Here is a 24486-nt window from a genome sequence, read left to right as displayed (position 1 = left end):
AGGGCTGTAGAGAAAGAGAAATGGGCAAGTGTTCATGAGAGGAAAACAGATGAACAAAGCAAATTATGGCAGCATTACAGTGCAGTTACTTAGATAGAAATACCCAGATTGGGTCAGAAAGGGACAAAGTATACAAACATGGAAAAACAGTAGTAATTAGAGTCAAAGGGGGAGAAATGGTAAATTCAATGGGTCTTTAGTTCCATGCATTCAGTATTCAGAAAAAAAATTAAACAGCATAAATAGAGGTTCATGGGTATGATACTAAATTGATTACAAGACATGGTAACAAAGGGCAATTGCTGGAAAATTTCAGCAGGTCTGGTAGCATCTGTGGAGAGAAATCAGAGTTAATGTTTTGGGTCCAGTGTTCAAAACAAAAATGGTCACTGGACCTGAAGAATGAACTGATTTCTCTCCACAGTTGCTGCCAGACCTGATGAAATTTCAGCAATTTCTTACTTTTGAAGTTTCAGATTTCCAGCATCCACATTTTTTTTTGTCTTGTGGTTACAAAGAGATCAGAATGGGGAACTAAAACACAATGGTATGGGACTTTGCAAAAGGTCAGGCAAAGCAAGAAGTGTGGTGGGGTAACTTTGTTAGTACGCAATGGATGAAAGCAAGAGATTTTTTTGCAAGACAAAAAACCCATATAGAATCGCAGATGTACAGCACGGAAACAGACCCTTCGTTCCAACTTGTCTATGTCAACCAGATGTCCTAACCTAATCTAGTCCCATTTGCCAGCATTTAGCCCACATCCCTTTAAACTCTTCCAATTCATATACCCATCCTTTTAAATGCTGCAATTGTACTAGCCACCACTACTTCCTCTGGGAGCTCATTCCATACACGCACCACCTTCTGCATGAAAAAGTTGCCCCTTAGGTACCTTTTAAATTTTTCCCCTCTCACCCTAAACCTATACCCTCTGGTTCTGGGAAAATAACTTGTCTATTTGCCTAACCATGTGCCTCATGATTTTATAAATCCCTAGAAGGTCACACCTCAGCTGGTGAAAGAAGGAAATGACAAGATGAGAAAGAGACTGTTGGCAGTAGTCTACAAGTCCCTAAGAGTAGCTATACTGCAGAACAGAGAATAAATTGAGGTCTGTAGAAATAATATACTATTAATCAAGGGTGAACTTAATTTTCACATATCTGGGATGGTTTCAGAAAGCAAACTTTTGTACATTTAATAGAGAATTAGGCCACTGTGCATCTGGGAATGTGTAACAAGACAGGTTTAATAAATAATCAAAAGTAAAACATCTCCTGGAAAACAGGGACCATGAAATGAATGCTAAACTGTACTACAGCAAGAGGGAGAAACTTGGCTGAAGGGGACTGGGAGTTATTCAAAAATAGATCAAGTGGAAGGATGATCCAAAGAGAGTCTATGGAGGGATATCGACAGCTTAAGGAAGTGAGGAAAAATGTGGCCAATATAATGTAGGAAAATGAGAGATTATGTACTTTGACAGGAAGAATAGAACAGCCAAATATTATTTAAAATCGAGAAAGACTACAGAAAGCTGCAGCGCAGAGGGGTGAGAACCTTTGTGTATAAATTACTAAAAGCTAGCATAGCAGGTAATAGGAAGGCAAATTGAAGTTTCACCTTTATTTCAAAGAGACTGGAGTATTAAAATAGGAAAGTCTTGCTCACACTATACAAGACCACATTTAGAATATGGTTAAACGTTTTGGTCATCTGATCTAAGGAAAATAATACCTGCATTGGAGGCAGTCCAGAGAAAGTCACAAAGTTGATCTCAGGTATGGAGGGATTTTCTTATGAGGACAGATTATGTAGGTTGGGCCTGTACTCATTGGTGTGGAGTAGAAAGTGAGGCGATCTCAATGAAAGATAAGATTCTTCAGAGGTTTGACAGGGACTTTCCTTGTGGGAGAGCCTTGGACCAGAGGGCAAAATCTCAGAGTCAGGGATCACTGACTGAAGACAGAAATGAGGAGGAATTTCTTCTCTCAGAGTGAAATGAATCTGCAGGTTTTTTTAAAAACCAGAGAGCTATTGACGCTGAGTTGTTTAGTATATTCAACAGTAAAATTAACAGAAAGGGAAATGGGGATGATCTCATTGAATGATGGAGCAGACTGTACTCACTTAACCTTTACTTCAAAACACTGCCGAGAAAAGAATGTTTGAGATTTGAAGAAAAAAAACTAAAAGCCAGTAAAATTTTAGAATCTAGTGCATTGAATATCATTGGAAACAAAAACATAAAATAAGGACGATAGCAAGAGTAGATTGGAGCAAGTTGAATTAGGTCGCCAGATTTGCCAAAAAGAGGAAGAGGAAGAGGAAGAGGTCAACCTGGAGGCCACAGACAGATAGGTGAACGGCCAACCAAACTAGGCTGCTGGCAAATCTCTGTATGGGGAATGTTGGGATCACAGCTCAAGCAGTAAGAGGCGGCACAAACCTCAACAGAGTTGAGTCAACCGGAGACAAAGTTAACTTGATGTCAGTTTTGGAAAATGCACCCATAAATAGTCCAAAAGAATTGTTAGAGTGATGCTTTTGCAAACAGTAACTAAAAAGCTAAATGTAAAACACACATGAAGCATTTTGGAGGAATAATCAGACAATGTTTTGTTTTGTCAAAGTATAAAGTTCCAAATGGAATTATCAGCCCATTTTCAAAAACTAGTGCAACGACCTGAAATACAACAATAAAATATACTATTTTCCTACTGGTTAATACAAGACGAGTCCATCTGGAAAAAGAGTGGATCCATGAAGAGATCAAAGACTTCCTTTTTCCATGCTCTCTTGGTGTAAGCATAACCACTCAAACTACTCAGTAACTGAGCACTGGCTCGAAAACTTGGGATGTTGTACTCACTGAGGGGAAATAAAAAGAGGACAGTTTCAGAACATAGCAAATCAAAAGAAAAACTAAGTAGGATATAATCACTACACCTAAAATCTTCACAGCTGAACCAAAACTTACGCATCCACTTCAAAAAGAACATACGCACATTTTCCATTCTTATTTGAAAAAGCTTCAAGATCAAAACTTTTGTCAATAAGTACGGCAATGGTCTTAACTAATAAATAGTTTTATTTTAAAGCACATTTTAAAAAAAATCAAACCTATACAAAATGTCAATCTTACACTACTAAAAGAAGTTAAATTGACGAGAAATGATCTACAACTATTTAATATCTCATTGTTCCTTATGTGGAGACAAGAGAACTTCATCTAATTTGTTCAAAGAGTGTTTGTGACTCTCATGTTAAACTTCCCTTTGTGTCATACATGGGACAAGTAAAGCGGCCAATTTAGTGCTAAAACTAAGGATGAGTTTTGTGGTCCTTCATTATTAAAAACTATATAGGTTCTTTAAAAATGTATAAAATCTACACAATGAAGTTCAGTCACAAAGGAGTCAAATCTTCAGCAGACCAAATATTGAAAAGTCAAAAAGTAATTAAATACACACCCCTGCTTTTTGACTTCAAGGCTCTTGGTTGTCTAATTGAGCTGAAGAAAAGGTCACTTCTACAACTTCGGAAAGCAGCAAAAGTTCAGGCCCAGTCATGAACTCAAAAGTTTATTTCACCTTGTGATAATCTCTCAATACAACATCTGATGCACTACCAAGGCTGTCTGCTGCCATCTTCAGGATTCCAATCTGTGACTCTTTCTCGTCCTCTGCCACTAAGAACTCTCATTGATACCTTTGTCCAGAGGATGGATTTCTCAAACTACAGCTGTCAGTCTCTTGGGGCTGGATTTTCTCGGTTGGGTGGCGGTGCCAACAATCCAAGTCAGGAACCCAGAAGTATTAACTTTCAAGATCACTGAGTTGACATATCTTAGACACTTTGGAAATAACATGCTGCAAGGGGGGTGGGGGTGGGGGTTGGGGGGGTTGAAGAGCCATTGCTGCAGGGGCAGGAACACAACTTCTTCACTCGAGTCTCTGAGTCTATAATACTTTCAGATTCATTTGATATCTCATTTTGATGACAGTTCCTCTGGTGGAGCACAACTTGTGCATTTGGAACATCAGTCCTGTTCATAATTCTTTTTATCCTGATGCTGGCTTCAGTGAGATTCTGGATTTAGATCACTAAATCCAACTCCTTCAATTCTGATTGCAGACTCTAATCCATAAACTGACACTTCTGCTCACATGAAAAATGGTGTTCAGTGCACAGAAACCAGAAGCCAAAAATGAATTTACCAACATGCATACAACAAGGGCATCTATATTATTACTTTGACTTCACACTAACTGAAAAAGCCAAGAGAAAAGAAATTGGTTTGTTTTGATTCTATCATGAATTAAATTTTGATCGATTTGGTCTGAAAGCCTGGACCTATGAACTCCCAACATCTTAGCAACTGATCAAAGCAACGATTAACATTTCATCAAGTTACCTGTGGTTTCTCAAATATGGGAACACATAATACAACAGCCTAGAGATGAGAGGCACTGCTTTCTCCTTTTCATCGCTACGATAAACCATATCGAGAAGAGGTGCAAGTACCTGAAAATTATTCCAAAAAAAACAACAAAAGCAGAAAAGAGAAGTTCAGATGGAGCTTACCAGAAACACAAAAAACAGGACTTCATTTGAAACCAGGTACCGCAGACACAAATAGAAATAATGCCATAGTGCTGATAGCAATACATCACTATAATTTGCAATAAATGCTACACAGTATACAGACCTCAAAAACTATTTTTAAGCTGCACGGTTTCTCTTCCTGCAATAGATGGTTCAACAGGTGAGCTAAACTGCTTACTTAAAGCACGGTTATCAGCAGACCACCCAACATATAATTCTGAATTTAATTCATTCATTCAGTAGAGACTGTATGATTCTCATTCGTGGGAGAATGTCAGCCATATGAGAGAATATGGAGGACAAAACAAACAAATAACAGAGGGAATTTCTGGCCCCAAATACTCTTTGTATACTTCTCAAAAAAATGTGAATGACACTTGCTGGGTTCTTCACAGTAGATTGTACTACCTATCTTTTCCACTGACTACAGGCAATGTTAAAACAAGCAAATCACACTTGGCGAGAGGCAATACCTTCTCAATGAATTGCAAATCATCCCAAGAAAGGATGAATAATGTGCCCAGTCTCATGCTCTGGGAGCAGTGACACAGCAGACTTACATAATAAGTTAAGTTCATTAAAAATATAAATGCAAGGTAGCAGAATGGGCTATAAGATAAAGGCAGCATTTAAAATTTGTTGAGAAAGAATACAGTTGTAATTGCTTAATAATGTAAGAATTGTCCATGAATAAATCACACGTTTGCACACACTGACCTACCTCAGCCAACAAGGTTAGAGCCTGCACGCTGTATAAGGAAGCGACTGCTGTTGATACCACAGCAGACGGTGGGGAGAACGAACCTCAAAGTGAAACAAAACAATATCTACTTTACTTTTTCACGTGACATTTCAGTGCATTTTGCCCAGCCATTACAAAATCTCTAACCTGTTGCACCAACAAAAAATCAATCCTCAAAAATAAAACTTAATTAATTATTTTACACAAATGAACAAGTGGTCATGTGTACATCTGAACTGGACAACAGGAAAACTTTCAAATAATGCAAATTACTATAGACGCTGGAAATCTAAAATCAACATTTGCCAGAGAAACTCTGCAGGTGTCACAGCATCTGTGGAGAGAGAAAGAAAACAGAGTTCATGCTTCGAGTCCAGTTTGACCTTTTTATTGAACTCACTTCAGAGTTCTGAAGTTATACCAGACTTGAAATGTTAAGTTTGTTTCTCTCTCCAAACATGCTGCCAGAACTGCTCAGTTTCTCCAGCATTCTGTGTTTGAATTGGAAAAAAATTGCCCATAAATTGCCAATATATTGCCCATATATTAGAATCTAAGCAATTTTTACAGCAATACAATAGCTGTGCAAGTTATTTGACATTGTATGGCAGCCCACAACTCATCTTATTGCATTGTGCACGTAGCGATCTGCTGGACATCGGAACAAAAGTCGACTGCTCAGCCCTTCATATCTGCTTCATTATTCTAGATCATGGTTAATCATCTCCCTCAACATCACTACTGTGTTCATACAAGAGCTGTAGGTGTCACTGGCTGAACCAGCATTTATTGCCCAGGTAGTGAGGCGAGCTGCTTTCTTGAACTTGGAGTTAGGAAGGCAGTTCCAGGAATTTGATCCAATGACAATAAAGAAATACTGATACAGTTATAAGTCAGGATTAGATTAGATTCCCTACAGTGTGGAAATAGGCCTTTCGGCCCAACAAATCCACACAGACCCTCTGAAGTGGGACCCAGCCAGACCCATTCCCCTACATTCACGCCTGACTAAATGCGTCTAACACTACAGGCAATTTAGCATGTCCAATTCCCCTAACCTGCACATCTTTGGATTGTGGGAGGAAATCTGAGCACCCGGAGGAAACCCACGCAGACACGGAGAATGTGCAAACGCCACACAGGCAGTTGCCTGAGTGAGGAACTGAGCCCGGGTCTCTGGCACTGTGAGGCAGCAATGCTAACCACTGAGCCACTGTGCCACGCCTGGTGAATGACTTGGCAGAAAATGTGTGATCCTCGAATCTGCTGCTTTTTAAATGGTGTTTCATGTGTTTGGAAGGTGCTATCAAAAAGGTACCCTCATGCTACCTCCATATCCCTTTGGTGTCATTAGTATCTAGAAATCTATCAATGATTGAGCTTTTGCCACTCAGTGGTAGAGAATTTGCAATATTCACTATTCCATTGCAATATCACAATTTTGTATTAAAAATGCAAATGTCTAATTAATCCAAGCCATAGAAAATTGACCAATTTATCAGCTTGATTTTCTCTCCAGTAGCACTTATTTTTCACAATGAAATTGCGTTTAGCTCCACTGTAACATAGGAGGTAAGGTCAACTAGCAAATGGCTCAGTGGGCAACATGAGGAAAATCATGAGCATCATAAACACAAATCATTGTTCCTGCTCCTGAGGTTGAAGGGACATATTCTGCATGTGTAAAAATCAATCAGCTTTCTGACTTATGCTACATTACATCCTCTATTCCTGAAGAAGGGTTTTTGTCCAAAACGTCGATTTTCCTGCTCCTCAGATGCTGCCTGACCCTGCTGTGTCTTTCCAGCACCGCTCTAATCTAGACTCTGGTTTCCAGCATCTGCAGTCCTTGTTTTTACCGAGCTAAAACACAATCAGAAAACACTCCTCCCAATGTTGTTCATTGTCACCAGCAGCACCTGATCCCAAGTGGGAAAGGATGCTCACACCAGTCTCACAGAAAACAGGCTCAGACTTGACTATCTGAATAGGTTTATTAAATGGTACTCAATCTGTTGCACGATACCAGAGAGTTACATGATGACCTGAGTGGGCACGGTGGGCCAGTGGCTAGCACTGCTGCCTCACAGCGCCAGAAACCAGGGTTCAATTCAAGCCTTGGCGATCATTTGTATGGAGTTTGCTATTTCACCCAGATGCACCGGTTTCCTCCCACAATACAAAGATGTGCACGTTAGGTGAATTGGCCAAGCTAAATAGCCTAGAGTGTTCAGGGATGTGTAGGTTAGATGTATTAATCAGGGGTAAATGTAGAATAAATGGGAATGAGTTTGGGGGTCGGTGTGGACTTGTTGAGCCTAAGGGCCTGTTTCCACACTGTAGGAATTCTAAGATCTCTTGTGAGACAAGAGGCTGTACTCAAAAAGTAAGTGCACATTGCTGCCAGTGAAACTTTGTACACAATGATTTGTTAACTCATTAGCTCCTCCCAGGAACAGTTCTTCTAGTCTCATGGCACAGACCTTATCTAGTGATGGCAGGTAAACCTTTCAGGTCTTAGTATACATCTTGTTTTTTTTAAAAGAAACGTGATGAATAATTTTCATAAACTACACAGGATAGAATAAATGGAAGTAAAATGAGAATCCAGGCTGACTTACATCACAAATACATGTAATTGGACCAAAATATTTTGAGCCTCCCAACACTATCCCCTCACAAATTTGAGGACATTCTAATAAGTCAAGGAGATTCTATGGAGTGGGCCTGAATGCCAGACACTACTGCACTTTTTGTCAAGAGTGTGATGCTGGAAAAGCACAGCCAGTCAGGCAGCATCCGAGGAGCAGGAAAATCAACATTTCGGGCATAAGCCCTTCATCAGGAATGAGACTTGTGGGTCAGGGCTGAGAGATAAATGGGAGGGGGTTTTTGGGGGGGGGGGGAGGGGGAGGGGGAGGTAGCTGGGAAAGCGATAGGTGAATGAAGGTGAGGGAGGGGATAGGACAGAGGAGGGAGTGATGGACAGGTCTGGAGTGGAGTGCTGAGTTGGAGGACTGGGACTGGGATAATGTGGGGGGAGAAGAAATGAGGAAGCTGTTGAAATCCACATTTATCTTGTGTGGTTGCAGAGTCCTGCACTTTTGCTAACATTAGTCAAATTATTTTAATACACAATGACAGATTGATAAGAATGATGGGAACAGGCTTGAATTCAGCATAAGCACCACATGGACTGGTTGTAACAAATGGCCTGTTGTTTCTATACATTATATTCCATGTAATCTATGCACTGGGACCCAATATCCTGGCTCAGCTTTGTTATAATCATAGGGTGTCATGATGCATCGCCATAGTAGAACATGTGACAAGGAAATTGGTTTTCCATCTGATAACCAGTTGGCTTGGATGGCAACCAAGCAGGATATTGGACTTCCTATGTGACTGGCTAAATGACAATGAAACAGAGCACTTGAACCAACCAACCCAGAAGCTCCTGTTGGTGTTATATTAAGTAATTGAGGTTATCGAAATACAGTGCAGAGATGTAAAATATTCACCATGTTCAATGACATCCGAATTGGTCTCCTCCAAATAAACCTGAGGCCCGGCTTTTACTTCCAAATTTCTGCTTAGCCAGCTGGTCTGTTCGAGTGAGGAGCCAACAACATTTCCTACGGCTTCTATTATCTTCTGGGACACCTCCTTGTAAAAGCAAGCATAAAATAGTTCTCATACAAAATATGTGAAGGAGCAAGAAATTATAATCTTAATTTTAGCCACGAGTTCTACCTTACCTGCAGATCTTTCTGATCCCTTTTGCTTTCCAAATTTGGACATCTTGACATGAAGTCATTTAATATTCTACAAGGTACATTCAAAAGTTAAAATGTCAACCACATTGTAATAGATGGAGCTGAATTACTGCCAGTCCAGGACACTGTGGTGCCTGCATAACTTCAATGTTCCTTGATGCACTGCAACCAAATCTTAAGTCAAGACTTGACAGAAGCTGTTTATGTAGATTGTTTATAAATTTTTCATAAACTGGGTGTCAGAAGTAGTGACTAGGTCATGGGCGAATAATGGATTCCATATGAACTGGCTTCTATGCATATTGTAGATATACTTGTAACCTTTGGAAGAATAGGAGTTACAGACCGAAGACGATGAGGAACGTGCACAGAGAATGAATGCTAACATGGGCTTGTAGTGGGCGAGGAGGACGAGATGCTGCCTTTTATCCTGTGTAATCCCCAAGCTCCATCTTTCAAGTTGGCAAGTTGTGACTTGTGAAGTACCAGAAGGATCAGTGCTAGGGTCTCATATTTATATTACTTCAGCTTGTTAACGATTCAAAAGGTGGGTCGGAATGCAAGCGGAGATTCGAAAAGAGCCTGCAAATAGACCGGTTAAACAATTAAAAGGCTTCTGGATGGGTATATGAATAGGAAGGGGTTAGATGGTTATGGGCAAAAATCTGACAAATGGTTCTAGATTTGACCTAGGGTATCTGGTCGGCATGGAGTTAGACAGAAGGGCCTTTTTCTGTGCTACAGGTCACTATGATTCTAAGTCAGTGGGCAAAAGGTGGCAGATGTAAAGCTGGTCACTTTGATGACTAAAATACAAAAAAGCAGAAATTCTTTTTAAAGAAAAAGTTTTGAAACTTGTAAGTGTTGATTTTCAAGCAGAGATGAGTGTCCTTATACAAGGAACACAAATGCAAGGATTGCAAGCAGTTAGGAATGCAAATGGACTTTAATACAACAAAAATGAAATGCAAGAAGTCTTAATTGTAAGGGGCTTTGTCAGATCACACCCGAGATTGTTGTATGAAGGTTTGGGCTCTGCAATTTAAAAAAAAGGAATTTATACACAATTTGGAGGCAGTACAGTGAAACTTCATGGTTTGCTCCTGGGGGAAGGCTGCCCTACAATCAGATCTGCATTCGAACAGTGACATGCAATCTCCTTAAAAGATTCAAAATTATGAAGGGCTTTGAACGGACAGAAATATAGATATACCTTCCCTTGGCTGCAGAATCAAGAACAAGGGAGCACAGATTCAGAATACGGAGTGAATCATTTAAATCTTGATGTGAAATTTCTCCACTCAAAGCCTGTGAATCATTCGGGTTTTATGGCCCCAGGCGGCTATAGATAAGTCATTGTTGACTATATTTAAGACAGCAACAGACAGAAATTTAGTATTCCATGGGATGTGGTTTGGGGGAAAAAATATGGCGTTGAACCCCAAGGTCAACCCTGATTGTAACGAATGGTGGAGCAGTGTGGAAGAGTCGTGGAAGCCATTTTGTCACATACTAAATGGGTGGAAGCCATTTTGCCTCCTATTCAATGCCTTCCCTGAACAAAGCTAGTTTTCCCTGTCTGCCTGGGAAATGGTTGGCCTCACAGCTGTGCAGATACCAGATAAACAAATTTGTCTCTTTGCATGAAGAGACTGTATACTAACACCTGCTTATCAGCTACTAACGTTGTGAGCCAGGTGCAACTGTGGTTGGGACTAAAGTTATGCAAGTTGCCTTGTGCCTGCTTCTTATCCTGTAGTTAAGTCAACTAATTGAACACTATAAAGTCTTGTAAATCCTTGTAAAACCCATTGGAGTGATTCAGGATCATCTGATCAAGCTGGGCTCCCTTTCTCTGCCCGCGATATATCACAAATAAACATGTTAGTACTCAAGGCTTGTGTGCGCAATTTATTCCAAAACAACTATTCTCCAACAAGGAGGCTGTGGATCACACTGATAGAATCCCAAGAGTATGGAAGCAGGTCATTCAGCCCATTGAAAACACAACAAACTTACAAACAGCATTGCATTCAGAGCCACGCACTTACCCTTTCCCTGTAACCCCATATTTACCATGGCTAAATCCACCAAACCTGTACATCATTGCACATGATCTCCTCCTGTTCATTTTTCTATTGTTTAATGAAGTCAAAGATAAGTTTTTGGTAAAAGCTATATTGCTACTGAAGAACTACTTTAATGTTACAAAAAAATTGACTATTCATAAATTGAAAAAATATTTACAAAGTTGACACAGATGATTAAAAATGAAAATAGTAATGTGTATTCACCCAAGTAACAGGAAATGTCCAGGTGGAGCTAAATTCAACTGAACGGATTCCTTTAGCAGGCTAAGTAAAGATGGCAGAGTATCCTGTAAATTGGCCATGGAAAGCCTGGAATAAAAGACAATGAGGTCAATTATCTAACTTGTTAAACACAAATTGCAGTAAGATTCGGGGGAGGGGAGCAGAGGCAATATTTGATCTTGGTACTGAGCTGCTCATCCAAATCAGTTTCATTTGAAGTTAAATGGAGCTTCTCAGATCAGGGAATACACACAGTAGTGCTTCTCTCTCCACCAGCTCCTGTTAGACACTTGAGGGAACAATGACCGTGTCCAACTTCATGACCTCCGATTGTTTAGAGAATACTAGAAGGGGTGTGTGTTGGCTTTCGTTGAAAGGATGGAAATACACTTGACATCATCAACCATGACAAAGAGAAGTATTCCCTGATTTGAATAAGATTCTACATTATAATATTTTGGGTTTTGCTTGAACAATATTCAGCCAATTCAAAAATGCAAAATGTTGTAAAGGATATAAGAATCTAAATCAGTGGTGTTAGTTCTATATCAAATATAATGAATAGCGAGAATTGCATCCTACAGTCCAATGGACAAGTTTAGATCAAACTGAAATATCTGAATGCAGATTTTCAACTGACTGGCAAACACCTACCCATGTTCCATTCACCTGAATTGGACAAGGGTTTAGAAATAATGTTCACCCTCAAAAATTCAGATTTGTAGCAATAATTCACATAACATGTTATTTTTTAAAATAGTCTTAATGGGAGTCAGTTAGCTCAGTTGGCTGGATGGCTCGTTTTCATGGGAGTATGATGGCAACTGCATGGTTTCAATCCCCACACAAGCTGAGGGTTACCATGAGAGATTCTCCTTCTCAACTTTTGCATCGCCTGAGGGGCGGTGACCCTCAGGTTAATCCAACAATAGTGGTCTCTCTGTAACAACAGGGAGCAGCCCGATGCCCCGATAGGATTTCATATTTAAATAATGCACAAAGCAAATAAGAAATTTCTGAACAACAGAATTACCTCTGAAGTAATGCAAAACTGAACTGCAGCATTGGGATATCAACCAAGGTTGGTTTCTGGAAGAGAAAATTCCATAAGGTATCCCATATTTTAAAACCAACTTTCAAAGGATTGAAACAACTTGGCATTTTATAACAATAGATTGCATATCTTTCAAGTTGTAAATACTGATAATTCAACTAATAACCTCAAATTATGGTGAGCAATGATGTAGATTTGGTGATGTGGTGGATTAAGATTTCTGTTCTCAAAAAAAAACTTGTGGGGACAAACACACCACAAATGATTTTAGCATTCTGACGTTAGGGAGGGGGAAAACAAAACAGAGGAGGATTCTTATTGTCAACCATCATTGGAATGACATTGAACCTGACAAGATGATTGCTTTCAAGTACAAGGGTGGTAGGCAATTCTAACATGAGTCAATGCCATAGAGAGTGGTGGAAAGGAAACAAAAAATTGGAGGTGTTTGTTGGGGGTAACTGAATGAAGCAGTCTGGGTGTGACTGCCTACTTCAACCCAGCTCTCAGAGATGTCACTCCAGAATGGGATTTAAGGTACCATACATTTCTCCAGCTTCAAAACTATTGAGACCTCGAGCAATTTTGTGTCAAAATAATTAACCCAATAGACTCATCTTCGGATGATTGCTCTAAATTTCCTGACTGCTTTTTGTAGAGAAGTGTATGGCTTACTCTAACACCCACATACAAGGCACAGCAGAAAGAGAAAACCCTGACTTTATACTATCCTCAAAATTTCCAATATCCTCTTAGATCATCAATAGGGAAATTAGCTGAAATTGTTCGCAATAACATGGCATCATAATTGAAGTTGCAAGAAAACTTTGCATAAAATAAGCTCAAGTGAATAGGAGTTTCATTCCATTTTATGCATACACCTCACGTCTCCATCAGTATCTTTCAACCAAGGCTGAGACACGGTGCTCCCATTCACACCCTGAAGCTATCTGGAACTAAATAGATGACTTTGAATCTAGTGCTGTACTGCCTGGTGCTACTCTGTTCCAGGAGCAATTGGTTTTTATTTCAAAACCTTAAAACATACTGTGCCCATATTATTCCCTACTTAAAACACACTTTGCCAAAAAATTGAATCAGGGCGTGCTACAAAGTATGCAAGGTCTTACTTCTTCTTTGGTTTGAGGTGGCTTCTTCACAACTTCCTTTATCAGTTGTAAAATACTGTCAGTATTGAGAGTGTCCAGTGCTTGGACCAACCCAACTAATGTTAGCTGAGCTTCACTGGCTACAGGCAGAATCTGTGTCTATAAAACAGAAGAGGAACTCCATTATAACTCAAATGTATAACATTTCAAATTACTAGCCCCCATTTCAATAACCAGCTGCAATTTGAAATAACAGCTTTCGGTTTAACACATTTTCTGTGTAATGGACTCATTTTCTGTGAAATTTGAGCACTATAACAATTGATCAATGATTGAAATATTGACTCGATTATAATGAGCCAGAGGAAGGAATAGTGGTCAAAAGGCTAGGAAGATAGATAGAGTTGGACAGCCAGGTAGGGTTTCAGTCTAACATATTATCTGAACTACAGCATTCTATAGGACTGTGAAATGTTCCCTCCATCAGGTACTGAAGGAGCAGTGTTCGAATCCTAGATTCAGGTTTTGAACCCACTACCTTAATTCTACACATTTTAACCATTTGAATCAGTAGAACAAATGCAATATTTTAGAAATAAGAAATGCTCCTGATGTTCTTTTCTGAAAAAAACCCACTAAAAGCAGCATATTTTTAAGTATTAGGAATGAGAATGAATTAGCAATGAACTGAAAACACAAAAGTGGTGGAGGCAGGTTCAACCGATGAATTCAAAAGGGAATTTGACTGTTATCTGACAAGGAGCAAATGTTCAAGGGTGTGGGGAGAAAGGCACTCCGTGTTCATTCAGAAAACCAAAGCAGACATGATGGACTGAAGGGCTTTCATTGGAAGTGTAACAAATCTACAACAGACCAGAAGGTGGGGGTTTCTGTGAACTCAATGAACCGGAAAGGTTCAAATATCTTCGCCATTTTGCCAGGGTTGGAGGATTTAAGCCGTAGGGAGAGGCTGAACAGGTTGGGGCTGTTTTCCCTGGAGCGTCAGAAGCTGAAGGGTGACCTTATAGAGGTTTACAAAATTATGAGGGGCATGGATAGGGTAAATAGGCAAAGTCTTTTCCCCGGGGTGGAGTCCAGAACTAGAATGCATAGGTTATAGGGGGGGGGGGGGGGAAGATATAAAAGAGACCTGAGAGGTAAAATGTTTCATATAGAGGGCGGTACGTGTATGGAATGAGCTACCAGAGGAAGTGGTGTAGGCTAGTACAATTGCAACATTTAAAAGGCATTTGGATGGGTATATGAATAGGAAGGGTTTGGAGGGATATGGGCTGACAGGTGGGACTAGATTGGGTTGGGATATCTGGTTGGCATGGACGGGTTGGACCGAAGGGTCTGTTTCCATGTTGTACATCTCTATGACTCTTAATGCACCTCAAATAATAAACAATTACCTCACCTTGGTTTGACTCAGTTTTTTGCTGCTTTTCTTCTTGTTCCACACTGCTGCCACAGCTGCCATCAGATGGACACCCATCTGAGCAGCAAATGGATTCAGGAGCTCCAGAATTTTCTGTCTAAGTGTCTTTCAAAAACAAAATAGCACAGTATGAAAAACAAAGAACTTGTAGCTCCAAATAAAAAAAAGGACATTTTTCTTTCCCTGTTCCCAGTTTCATAGTTCATGGGCTGTTGGCATGACTTCCCCATCATAGCCATGATCTCTCAGTGGCTTTCCCAACATCCAAAATGTATTGAAACCAATTGAGCAAAATATATCAGTACTCAGCTTTCAATGTTACAAATGTTGGGAAATCCTCACCCTGGAGTAGCAATCTTCTTTTAGTTTTCCAAAGAAAACAAGCCAAATAGCCCACAGAGCTTGATTTTACCAAAGCATTGAGGTACATAATTAATGCCACATGCTATGGAAAATTTGCAGTGTGGTGAAGAGCTCTTCAAAAGGTTCTAACATTGGGTCCATAACCTAAATGCTGAATCTCTAGTCAGCCTAGCCCAATTGGACTGAAAATAATGCAGAACTTTAGCTACAGTAAGTGATATCAGTTGAAAAATTCTAATTGTATCACAATACTGGACTGGATTGCCATTGCTGCACAATTAGTTGTCAAATTTTCAAGGATTAAAATTGAATAATTAAGTCAACCTCTCCCGATTGCAACACCTCAAAATAAGGAAATTAGTCACTAACTCTGGTTGACTTAAAGTAAACAGAAGATGAGGTCTTGGTAGCATCAAGTGAACTTGCGAGCTTTCTCTGGGATTCATCTCTTCGAACTATGCCCCAGAGAAGTGATGTTGAGTTGATGATTAAAGGCAATTCTTCAAGGATGGCATTCTTAGCATTCTTCATACTTGTGGGGTCACCTGTGGTTGGAGACTGGGAGAAAACACAGACTACGTAAAAAAGACCTGATCCAATTATAGACAAGAGAAAGATGAGGTTTACAAGAACCGAAAAACAAAGTTAAAAAAGTACTGAAAATGCAGACAAGGTTGAAAACTCTTTCAAGATGAATCTTCAGCCAACATCTTCAGTCAAGAGCATGGATGCAGATTCCTCTTAAAATGCTACTGACACCAGAGGTTTGGCAGAGTGAAATCCAGACAGGAAACTTTACTCTCAGACTCGACTGATCACTCGTGCCTGTTCTGTTTGTTTTTAGATTCCAGCAACAGATCAGGTGCTTTTCTTTTCTGATCTTCAAATGTGGGGAGCAACACTATTGAGGAATGAAGATTTTGCCATTTTATTTAGACAGCACGAGCATTAAGCACTGTCAAGTCAGCTATACCGTGAGCCTGATTTAGATTAGTTCAATAAAGCTGGCCCAAAACAGTTCATTAACCTCAACACCCCTCCTAATGTGACTACTCCCAAACTGCTCTTCAGTGGCAAACTGTAGTATACTGTAGACTAAGTCTACTCAGAACTAGCTGGGGATGGCACAGGAGAGATTCACTGGGACCTTTAAAACCTAAGGGAGAGATTATCATCCAATCAGGGCTATTTATTTTGTAATTTTTCAAAAAAACCATGTATACTAAAATTTAAATCCTCAGGTATCCAGAGTACTGCAAAGATCTTCAAATCATAGAAAATTAAGGTAGAAATGGATCATTACATTCCCTTTCCCTCCACCGCAATCTCTGCGATGTTTCCCCATTGTCTTCTGACATCAAGGCTCTAACAATCTCTCTGTGAATGCCACCCATGTGTTTGTTCAAAGTGTTCTGCTATGGAGGAGGGAAGTAATTGCAAAGTGATTGTCTCCTCTCCCAGCATTCTAATACCAGTCTCCCATTTAAGACTTTTCGGCCAAGGGGTTGGCAACTTTCAAAACCATTGTGCTGTAAGTTCATTACTGAACATGTACGGTAAATATCCCATGTACTGTATTGAGAAAGGATTGGGGAAACCAAGAGTGCAACATGCTCAAATGTAGAAAAAGTTACAATTTCCATCGAGTATAACTTGTAATGTTCTGGTAGGCTTGTGTCGATAGCTTATGAATACACTACATTCTTGGAAAATTTGTTTACCATTTTCTATGTTTGGGCTATGGACAGAATGCTTTAGACCCACAAAAGGCAAAAGGTAGGACAAGAACGGTAGGTAATATTACACTTGGTAACATACCCACAGACTTAGTTAAGTGCCTGGATCCTTTAACTATATTTGCACAAGCCCTGCTATTTTACAGACTGACTTCTGGGAATTTTTCAGTTACTGTACAGTCAAAAACAGCAGGGAGAGCATCAGTGCTCATAACTTGTAATAAACAGACCAAAATGTACATATTAAAATAGGCATTAAGGCGTTTTGCTTTGGTCCTCAGTGGTAATCTGCTGACTCCCAAACATTAGCCCACGTAACACATAGGTTGAGAGTTTCCAGACTTTATTTTCTGTTAGCATTCCCCAAACAAGTGAAATTTTGCACATTCCCCTCTACATAATCTATCCCCTCATACAATTAATAAATACAGTTGTCATCAACTATGCTTGATTCTATACAGGTGGAAGTTTCACAGGAGCACATATACAGAGACACTTGAAGTGGTAGTGAGATTGAGTTAGGAGATAGATGCCTGTCATGTGTCACTCAACAAATAAATGTAAAAAACTGCTTATGAAAGTGCTGATAGAGTAGTATTTGTCATTGGGTTTAGTAATCCAGAGAGATGCGGGCAAAAGTTCTGGGGATGTAGGTTCAAACCACACAATGACATGTTGAAATTTGAATTCAATAAAAATCTGGTGATCGTGTCACCGAAATCCATCTGGTTCAGCTATATCTCTTAAGGAGGGCAATCTGCCCTCCTTACTGGTCCGGCTTACATGAGTCCTAACCTACAGCAATGTGTTTGACCCTCAACAGCTTGACCTTCTACTCCTCTCTGAACAACTAGGAATTGGCAATGAATGCTGGTCTGGTCATCAACACCTACATCCATTGAAATGTTATTCAAAAACTTGGTTCCAGTACTAGTGCTCTGGAGTAGAGCATAATTGCATTCTAGCAACCAACTTTTGCATGACTGTTGGCACAGGCATTATCTGAACACACTTTAATTAATTTTGAAGTACCTTTTTTGCCTGTGTGGAACTATCCAGAAGGCAATAGTGAGAAATGGTTGTGAGGCCTTCCAAAAGGGTGAGTGGATAATCTGGAGGGATATTCTCCTTTTTGGATGTTGTGCTAAGAAAAGAAAATATGGAAATGCAGAAAAGTTAAAAGCATTTTACAACAGCATAACAAATCAGAGGAAAAACATATTTGGTTTGAGGCCAGTAACTAAAGAACTAATTGCACCATGACAAAACCTGATTTTATCAACTTGCTCTGATGTGAGCTCCAAGAGCCAAAAATGAATCATTTAAGAAGCCGTGTGCTCAAACAAACCTTTCTTTGCATACATGCTTTTTTCTCTCTACAGATGCCAAGGAGAGGTTGGATCAGTTAGAATTATGTTCTCTGGAGTTCAAGAATGGGGAGGTGGGGGGGGGTGCAGGAAAAGATAAGAGTGGGGCGGGGGGGGGGAAGGGAGATGAGAGTTGGGCGGGGGGGGGAAAGAGATGAGAGTTGGGCAGAAGAATATCTGAGAAACTGTTAGATTCTAACAGGACAAGACACAGGAACAAAATCAGAAATTGCTGGAAACATTCAGCAGGTCTGACTGTGTCTGTGGACAGAAAGCAGAGTTAACATTTCGGGTCAGACTTGTACTGGAGAAAAAGTCACTGGACCAGAAATGCTAGCTGTTTTCTCTCCACAGATACCGTCACACCGGAGTTTTTCCGGCAACTTCTGATTTTGTTTCTGATTTCCAGCAACTGTAATTCTTGGGTTTTTTGGTACATGCAGGAAGGATGGCTCCCATTGGCAGTTCGGTCCAGAACCACAGCTCAGGACACCAGATTCGACAGCGATGAAGAGAAATATTTTCACGGAGAGTGAGGAGCCTGTGGAATTCACTACCACTAAAGTAGTTGAGGCCAAACATTATATAATTACAAGATGTTGAATATAGCACTTGGACCTAAAGTGATGAAAGGATATAGGGAAAACGAAGAGCAGGTTACTGAGTTGGATAATCAGCCATGATCACAATGAATGACAAAGTAAACTCCTCGGGCTGAATGGCCTACTCCTGTTCTTAATTGCTACTTTGCTGTGAATTTCCAGTATTTTCCAATTATAATTTAACAACTCTCTAAGTATATAAACTGCACTCAGATACTAGGTTGACACAGGGTCCAAGTCTTAACGATGTAAAAGTACAGCAGAAATCCAGATTCAGATCCTGACTGACTTCAAACTGAATCGAGACAATTGTTCATACATTCCTTTGAAAAAGGCCATCTCAAATTTAGCTGCACATTACCTAGATTATATCAAGGAGGCGCTGAATTAAATTTCGAAAGTATTCAATTGTAAAGCTCATCAAGAGCTTTTTAAAATGATATTTATAGAGTCACAGTTGTACAGCATGGCAACAGATCCTTCATTTCAACTTGTCTGAGTGACCCAGATATCCTAAATAAATCTGGTCTATTTGTCAGCTTTTGGCTAATATCCCGGTAAACCATTCTTACTCATGTACCCATCCAGATGCCTTTTAAATGCTGTGATTGCACCAGCCTCCACCATTTCCTCTGACAGCTCATTCCATACATGCACCATCCTCTGCATGAAAAAGCTGCCCCTTAGGTCCCTTTTAAATCTTTCCATTCGCACCTTAACCTTATGTCATCTAGTTTTTGACTCCCTTACCTTGGGGAAAAGATCTTGGCTGTTCACCCTCTCTCTGCCTCTTTTGATTTTATAAACCTTTAAGATTACCTCTCAGCCTCCGACGTCCAGGGAAAGGAGCCCCAGCCTATTCAGCCTCACAAACCCTCCAACCCTGGCAACATCCTGGCAAAGGTTCAGAAAAGATTTACAAGTGTCACAACATCCTTCCTATTGCAGGGAGACCAGAACTGAATGCAGTATTCCAAAAGTGGTATAGTTGCCTGGAATGGTAGGAAAATCTTATGAGGAAAGGCTGAGGCACTTGGGGCTGTTCTCATTGGAGAAGAGAAGGTTTAGGGGAGATTTGATAGAGGTGTGTAAGATGATTAGGGGTTTAGATAGGGTCGACACTGAGAACCTTTTACCGCTAATGGAGTCAGGTGTTACTAGGGGACACAGCTTTAAATTAAGGGGTGGTAGGTATAGGACAGATGTTAGGGGTAGATTCTTTACACAGCGGGTTGTGAGTTCATGGAATGCCCTGCCAGTAGCAGTGGTGAACTCTCCTTCTTTATGGTCATTTAAGCAGGCATTGGATAGGCATTTGGAAGTTATTGGGCTAGTGTAGGTTAGGTAGGATTCGGTCGGCGCAACATCGAGGGCCGAAGGGCCTGTACTGCGCTGTATCTTTCTATGTTCTATGTTCTAAGTGGCCTAAGCACACTTAGAGAAAGTAAACACTTATTCTCAAAAAGGCAAAACCATTTTTACTGCCTCAGATTAATGCTCAGTAAATGCATGCAATTAAGCACATGTTTGCAGAGTTCAAGCCTCACCAAAAGTTGGAAACAAATATAACTAGAATTTCTGTGGCATTACAGAAGTTACTGCAGCACATGACAATACTGCTTGTTCCTGGGATGTGAACTTTTACTACCATCTCTGATGGCCCTATAGGTGGTGGTTGAGCGCCACAGGAATTGCAAATTAAAGTTGCCCGTAGAGCTGCATCATGCCAAACGTAAGAACTGGTTGGACTATTATTGCTTCAAATGGTCACTTGGTAGAAGAGGGCTAGAACACTCCCAAAAAACAGACAAGCCATTTAAGATTTTCCTATTGCACTTTCAGGCTAAAGTTGCAAGAATACCAAATTTCTAAGGGAACTACAACTTATAATGCATGAGAAGAGGATGCAGTTTAATTGGCAAGTGAACTCTGACTCAAGGCAATGCCATGACTTGAGCCTATTTGCTTTGCTTGAATTTAAACAAAGGTTTGACAGTTGACTGGTGTTCCCTGGTGCAACCTCAATGGTGATGCCAATACCAAATCTATTTTCCAGCTAAAATAGTAAATTCATGTCAAGCAGTGTGAACTGTTACTTCCTCTGAGATTTGGTATTCTTATGATTGCTTACTTCAAACCCCAAAGTAGCAAATGTCAATAGTTACATGATAAAGTAAATCAATGAAAGATGATGAAAACAACCAGTATCACATGAGGCCCAATGGGTTACGGTGACACCTACTGGAAATGGTACTGTTAGCTGCGTACCTTTGTATGTTCTTTTCACTCTCACATTCCTCCTGGAGAACAAGATCATCCAGGTTTCGACAGATCCGTGCAACAAACGGTGCAACAACCAGTCCTAAGGATTTTCCAAGGTAAGGTAGGGAGGCAGTAACCAGGCTCACCCATGGTGGGTGAATGCTGTAACCATACTGTGGCTCTAAAGCTCTGACAACTGCTGACACAAACATGCCTTGAGCAGTGATTGCCTGAGATTCGACATAACCCATAGCAGTGATGGACTGTTGGAAGCTTATGATCTTATGCCACTCCTTGGAAAGGTCAGAAGAGCTCTCATGTTCATCAGCTGTCTGACCAAGATGGTGCTCCAGCACAATCAGGACCTGCAGCAACTTCAGGAGCTCAATCTGCAGTGGGTGCTCACTCCAAATCTGGTCCTGACCAAAGTTAATGAGACTTTCCTCAGAGAGGCCATCTTCATTGAATTCATCACTGGATTCTGCAAAGCTGAGCCTGTAGCTCTTCTCACTGATGTACATAGAGGCAGAGAGGGAAAGCAGCACTATCTCCTGAACCTTCCACTTCGTCAACAAGCTGCTGATAAGGTCAATGTTCTTGGAGTCAGCCCACTTGACAATGGCAACCAGCTGTGTGACAATCCGAATCAGCACTTGGACACTATTCACTTGAACGTCCCGGTTTCCCAGTAAATCCTTGTGATTCACCCTTGTCTGGCGCGGGTAATAGGACCTCAGGAAATTCAGACACAGGCAAATGAGCAATTCGATGAAGGAGGAATGGTGATAGCACGTGGGCAATGCCCGAGTTGAAAGCTTCCCATAAAAACCCATCCCCATGAGAGACTCCTGATGGCGCACTAGGAGGTTATGTATCAGATTGAGCTGGCTGCTGGAGTTGGTGTCCATACATGAGGCAGACAGTGCCTCAATAAATTCTTTGGGAGTAGTTTTCAACACAGCTTCTAGGACAGAAAAAGCATACAATACCCGTTTTGAATCATAAGGCTGTACGTATAACAAAACGTGCTTAAACAAAGCTTCTACTAAGGCATGTCTCTCTTGTTGCCGTTTTAGAAGCTTTTCTCGGGTAATTAACTGCAGTTCCAAATCTATATCCTCTTCGTCACTGGATAGTGATTGTGACATCTGCGTTTTCTCAGAGTCAGTGTGAACCAGCATCAACTGGGTTTTGGGTTGAGGGCCGTTATTAACCATTCCATCCATGCCAGCTCTCTCTTGTAACCCAAGCCCATCTTCTTCAGTGTTGCTCATGCTATCCTGATGCTCTGGGGATGGTGGCGAAACCGAGGAGGTGATTCCTGAAGAGATAGCGCCTGAGCTGGTATCGATGGATTCTGTGTGCTCACTGCTATCCTTGCTGTCTTCCAGAGGAATATTCTGAGACTGTTCACTAAATGAGTGGTTGGTATTTTTCCTCATACCCTCTCGATGAAGGGCTGACCTTTCAGGCTCTCCCTCCACTTCAGCCCAAAGAGCGTCCCTGTCCACTGATGAAACGTGAGCAAATATGCAGCTTTCCTCAGAACTTGTTTCAACCATTTCCAGTGGCGTACTAAATGCTTTGGGACAGGTAGACACCCTGCTGTACAAATACTGGACGTCTTCTGAAACACAAGGGAGAGAGAAAAAAAAAATCTACATTTACCACTTACTTTGGAAGTCTGTATGAAATAATCCTATAGCGTGCAGATCTTTTAAACACAGCAGCATCAACATTCATTTCCATAATGGCTCAACTGAAAGTTTTGTGGGATGGAGGGACTTGCTCTATTCAATTTCTGTTGATTTTGCTAATCTTCTGCAGTTGTATTTTGAATGGTGATAATTAGCTTCAGAACAAGTTGGCTACCACTGGAAATAGTGCAGTGCAACGGAGTGGAAAAGGAAACAAAACTAATCACCCATTCCTGAGGGATATGGCAGGACTCTTGATGGGAATTGCATGGATTTGAACAGGGTTTAAGAAGCTTTGGATAAATTTCTGTAGTGCAGTCTTATATGGTGCAGACTTCTGCTAATGTGGTGGAGGAAGTGAATGTGGCTTGAAGTTTAGATTAGATTAGATTACTTAGTGTTGTGTCAAACAAATTGCTTTGTCCTGCATGGCTCCTGACTTGTAGATGGTGAACAGACTCTGGGGGAGTCAAGAGGCAAGTTACTCACTTCAAACCTACTAGCCTGCGACCTCCACGTGTAGCCGCAGTATTAATATAGCTGATCCCGTTCAATTTTGAATTAATGGTAGCCCCTAGGATATTGATAGAGAGTTCTGGTTGCCATTTTATAAGCAGGATTTAAATGCACTGGAGTGGACATACAGAACATTTACTAGAAGAACACCAGTAAAATGTGGGGGAATAAAGAGCAGGAAAGGAATAACAGGCAGGGTCTCTCTCTTTTCTACTAAAAAAGGATAAGTGATGACCTAACAGAGGTCTTGAAAATTGTGAAAGGTTTTGAGAGGGTGAATACAGAGAGACTGTTCCCTCAAGTGAGGAAGCACATAACTGGAATCCATCAATAATCACCAAGAAATCCAGTAAGGAATTCAGAAAATACACTTATTTTCCCAGCGAGTACTAAGTAGTTGAAACTTGCGTTTACACAACCATCAGGAGAAGCATTTGAGGGAGAGACGGTCGTTTAGAATACAGGTTGAAAAGTCAAAACTTTGAAGTAAAATAAATTTTTAAAATCGGATTCAGAATATTTTAAATTGTGTATGAAGGAATAAAGTTTAAATCTGCAGGGGTCACTGCATCTCCTGCATAACCAAAGCCCACTCAAAATTCTGCTCTTGATGGACAGACCTGTGTAAACAGAGTCAGGAACCAGAAAGCAACTTGAAAACATTACAGAAAATATTGTAGTTAATTTGTATGGTTTATAACTGAGCTTGCAACAATTCCAGCAAACACACTTCATAGCAAATGCACTAATTATGAAGCAATGTATGCAAGTTAAACTTGGACAAACCCAGAAATTCATAAAGATTATACACAGTTCTTCTCCAACAGTGAAAGCAGGTAATGTGGCCCAGATGATCCATAGCAGTGTTTACCATTCACATAGACCAACTCCTTAACTC

General features: G+C 40.5%; 1 protein-coding gene across 5 annotated transcripts in view; it reads right to left on the bottom strand.

The window, feature by feature from the left end:
- The window catches only part of dop1b (DOP1 leucine zipper like protein B), a 143056-nt gene that overhangs the window by 32648 nt on the left and 85922 nt on the right, over positions 1-24486 (bottom strand). For 4 of the 5 annotated variants that reach the window (XM_060833767.1, XM_060833769.1, XM_060833768.1 and 1 more), the window contains exons 19-30: positions 21382-23002; positions 18177-18288; positions 15778-15966; positions 15025-15150; positions 13626-13763; positions 12475-12530; positions 11424-11528; positions 9112-9178; positions 8875-9019; positions 5333-5415; positions 4421-4530; positions 2725-2874 (exon numbers count right to left, since the gene is read on the bottom strand). In XM_060833767.1, coding sequence (XP_060689750.1) covers positions 2725-2874; positions 4421-4530; positions 5333-5415; positions 8875-9019; positions 9112-9178; positions 11424-11528; positions 12475-12530; positions 13626-13763; positions 15025-15150; positions 15778-15966; positions 18177-18288; positions 21382-23002 — 2902 coding nt within the window. The remainder of the gene's footprint in view (positions 1-2724; positions 2875-4420; positions 4531-5332; positions 5416-8874; positions 9020-9111; positions 9179-11423; positions 11529-12474; positions 12531-13625; positions 13764-15024; positions 15151-15777; positions 15967-18176; positions 18289-21381; positions 23003-24486) is intronic. The other variant, XM_060833771.1, reaches the window with a different exon arrangement.

Source organism: Hemiscyllium ocellatum, chromosome 12, assembly GCF_020745735.1.
Source record: "Hemiscyllium ocellatum isolate sHemOce1 chromosome 12, sHemOce1.pat.X.cur, whole genome shotgun sequence".
NCBI lineage: Eukaryota > Metazoa > Chordata > Chondrichthyes > Orectolobiformes > Hemiscylliidae > Hemiscyllium > Hemiscyllium ocellatum.
Note: the sequence above shows the minus strand (reverse complement) of the source record. Positions and strands in the feature narration are given on the sequence as shown.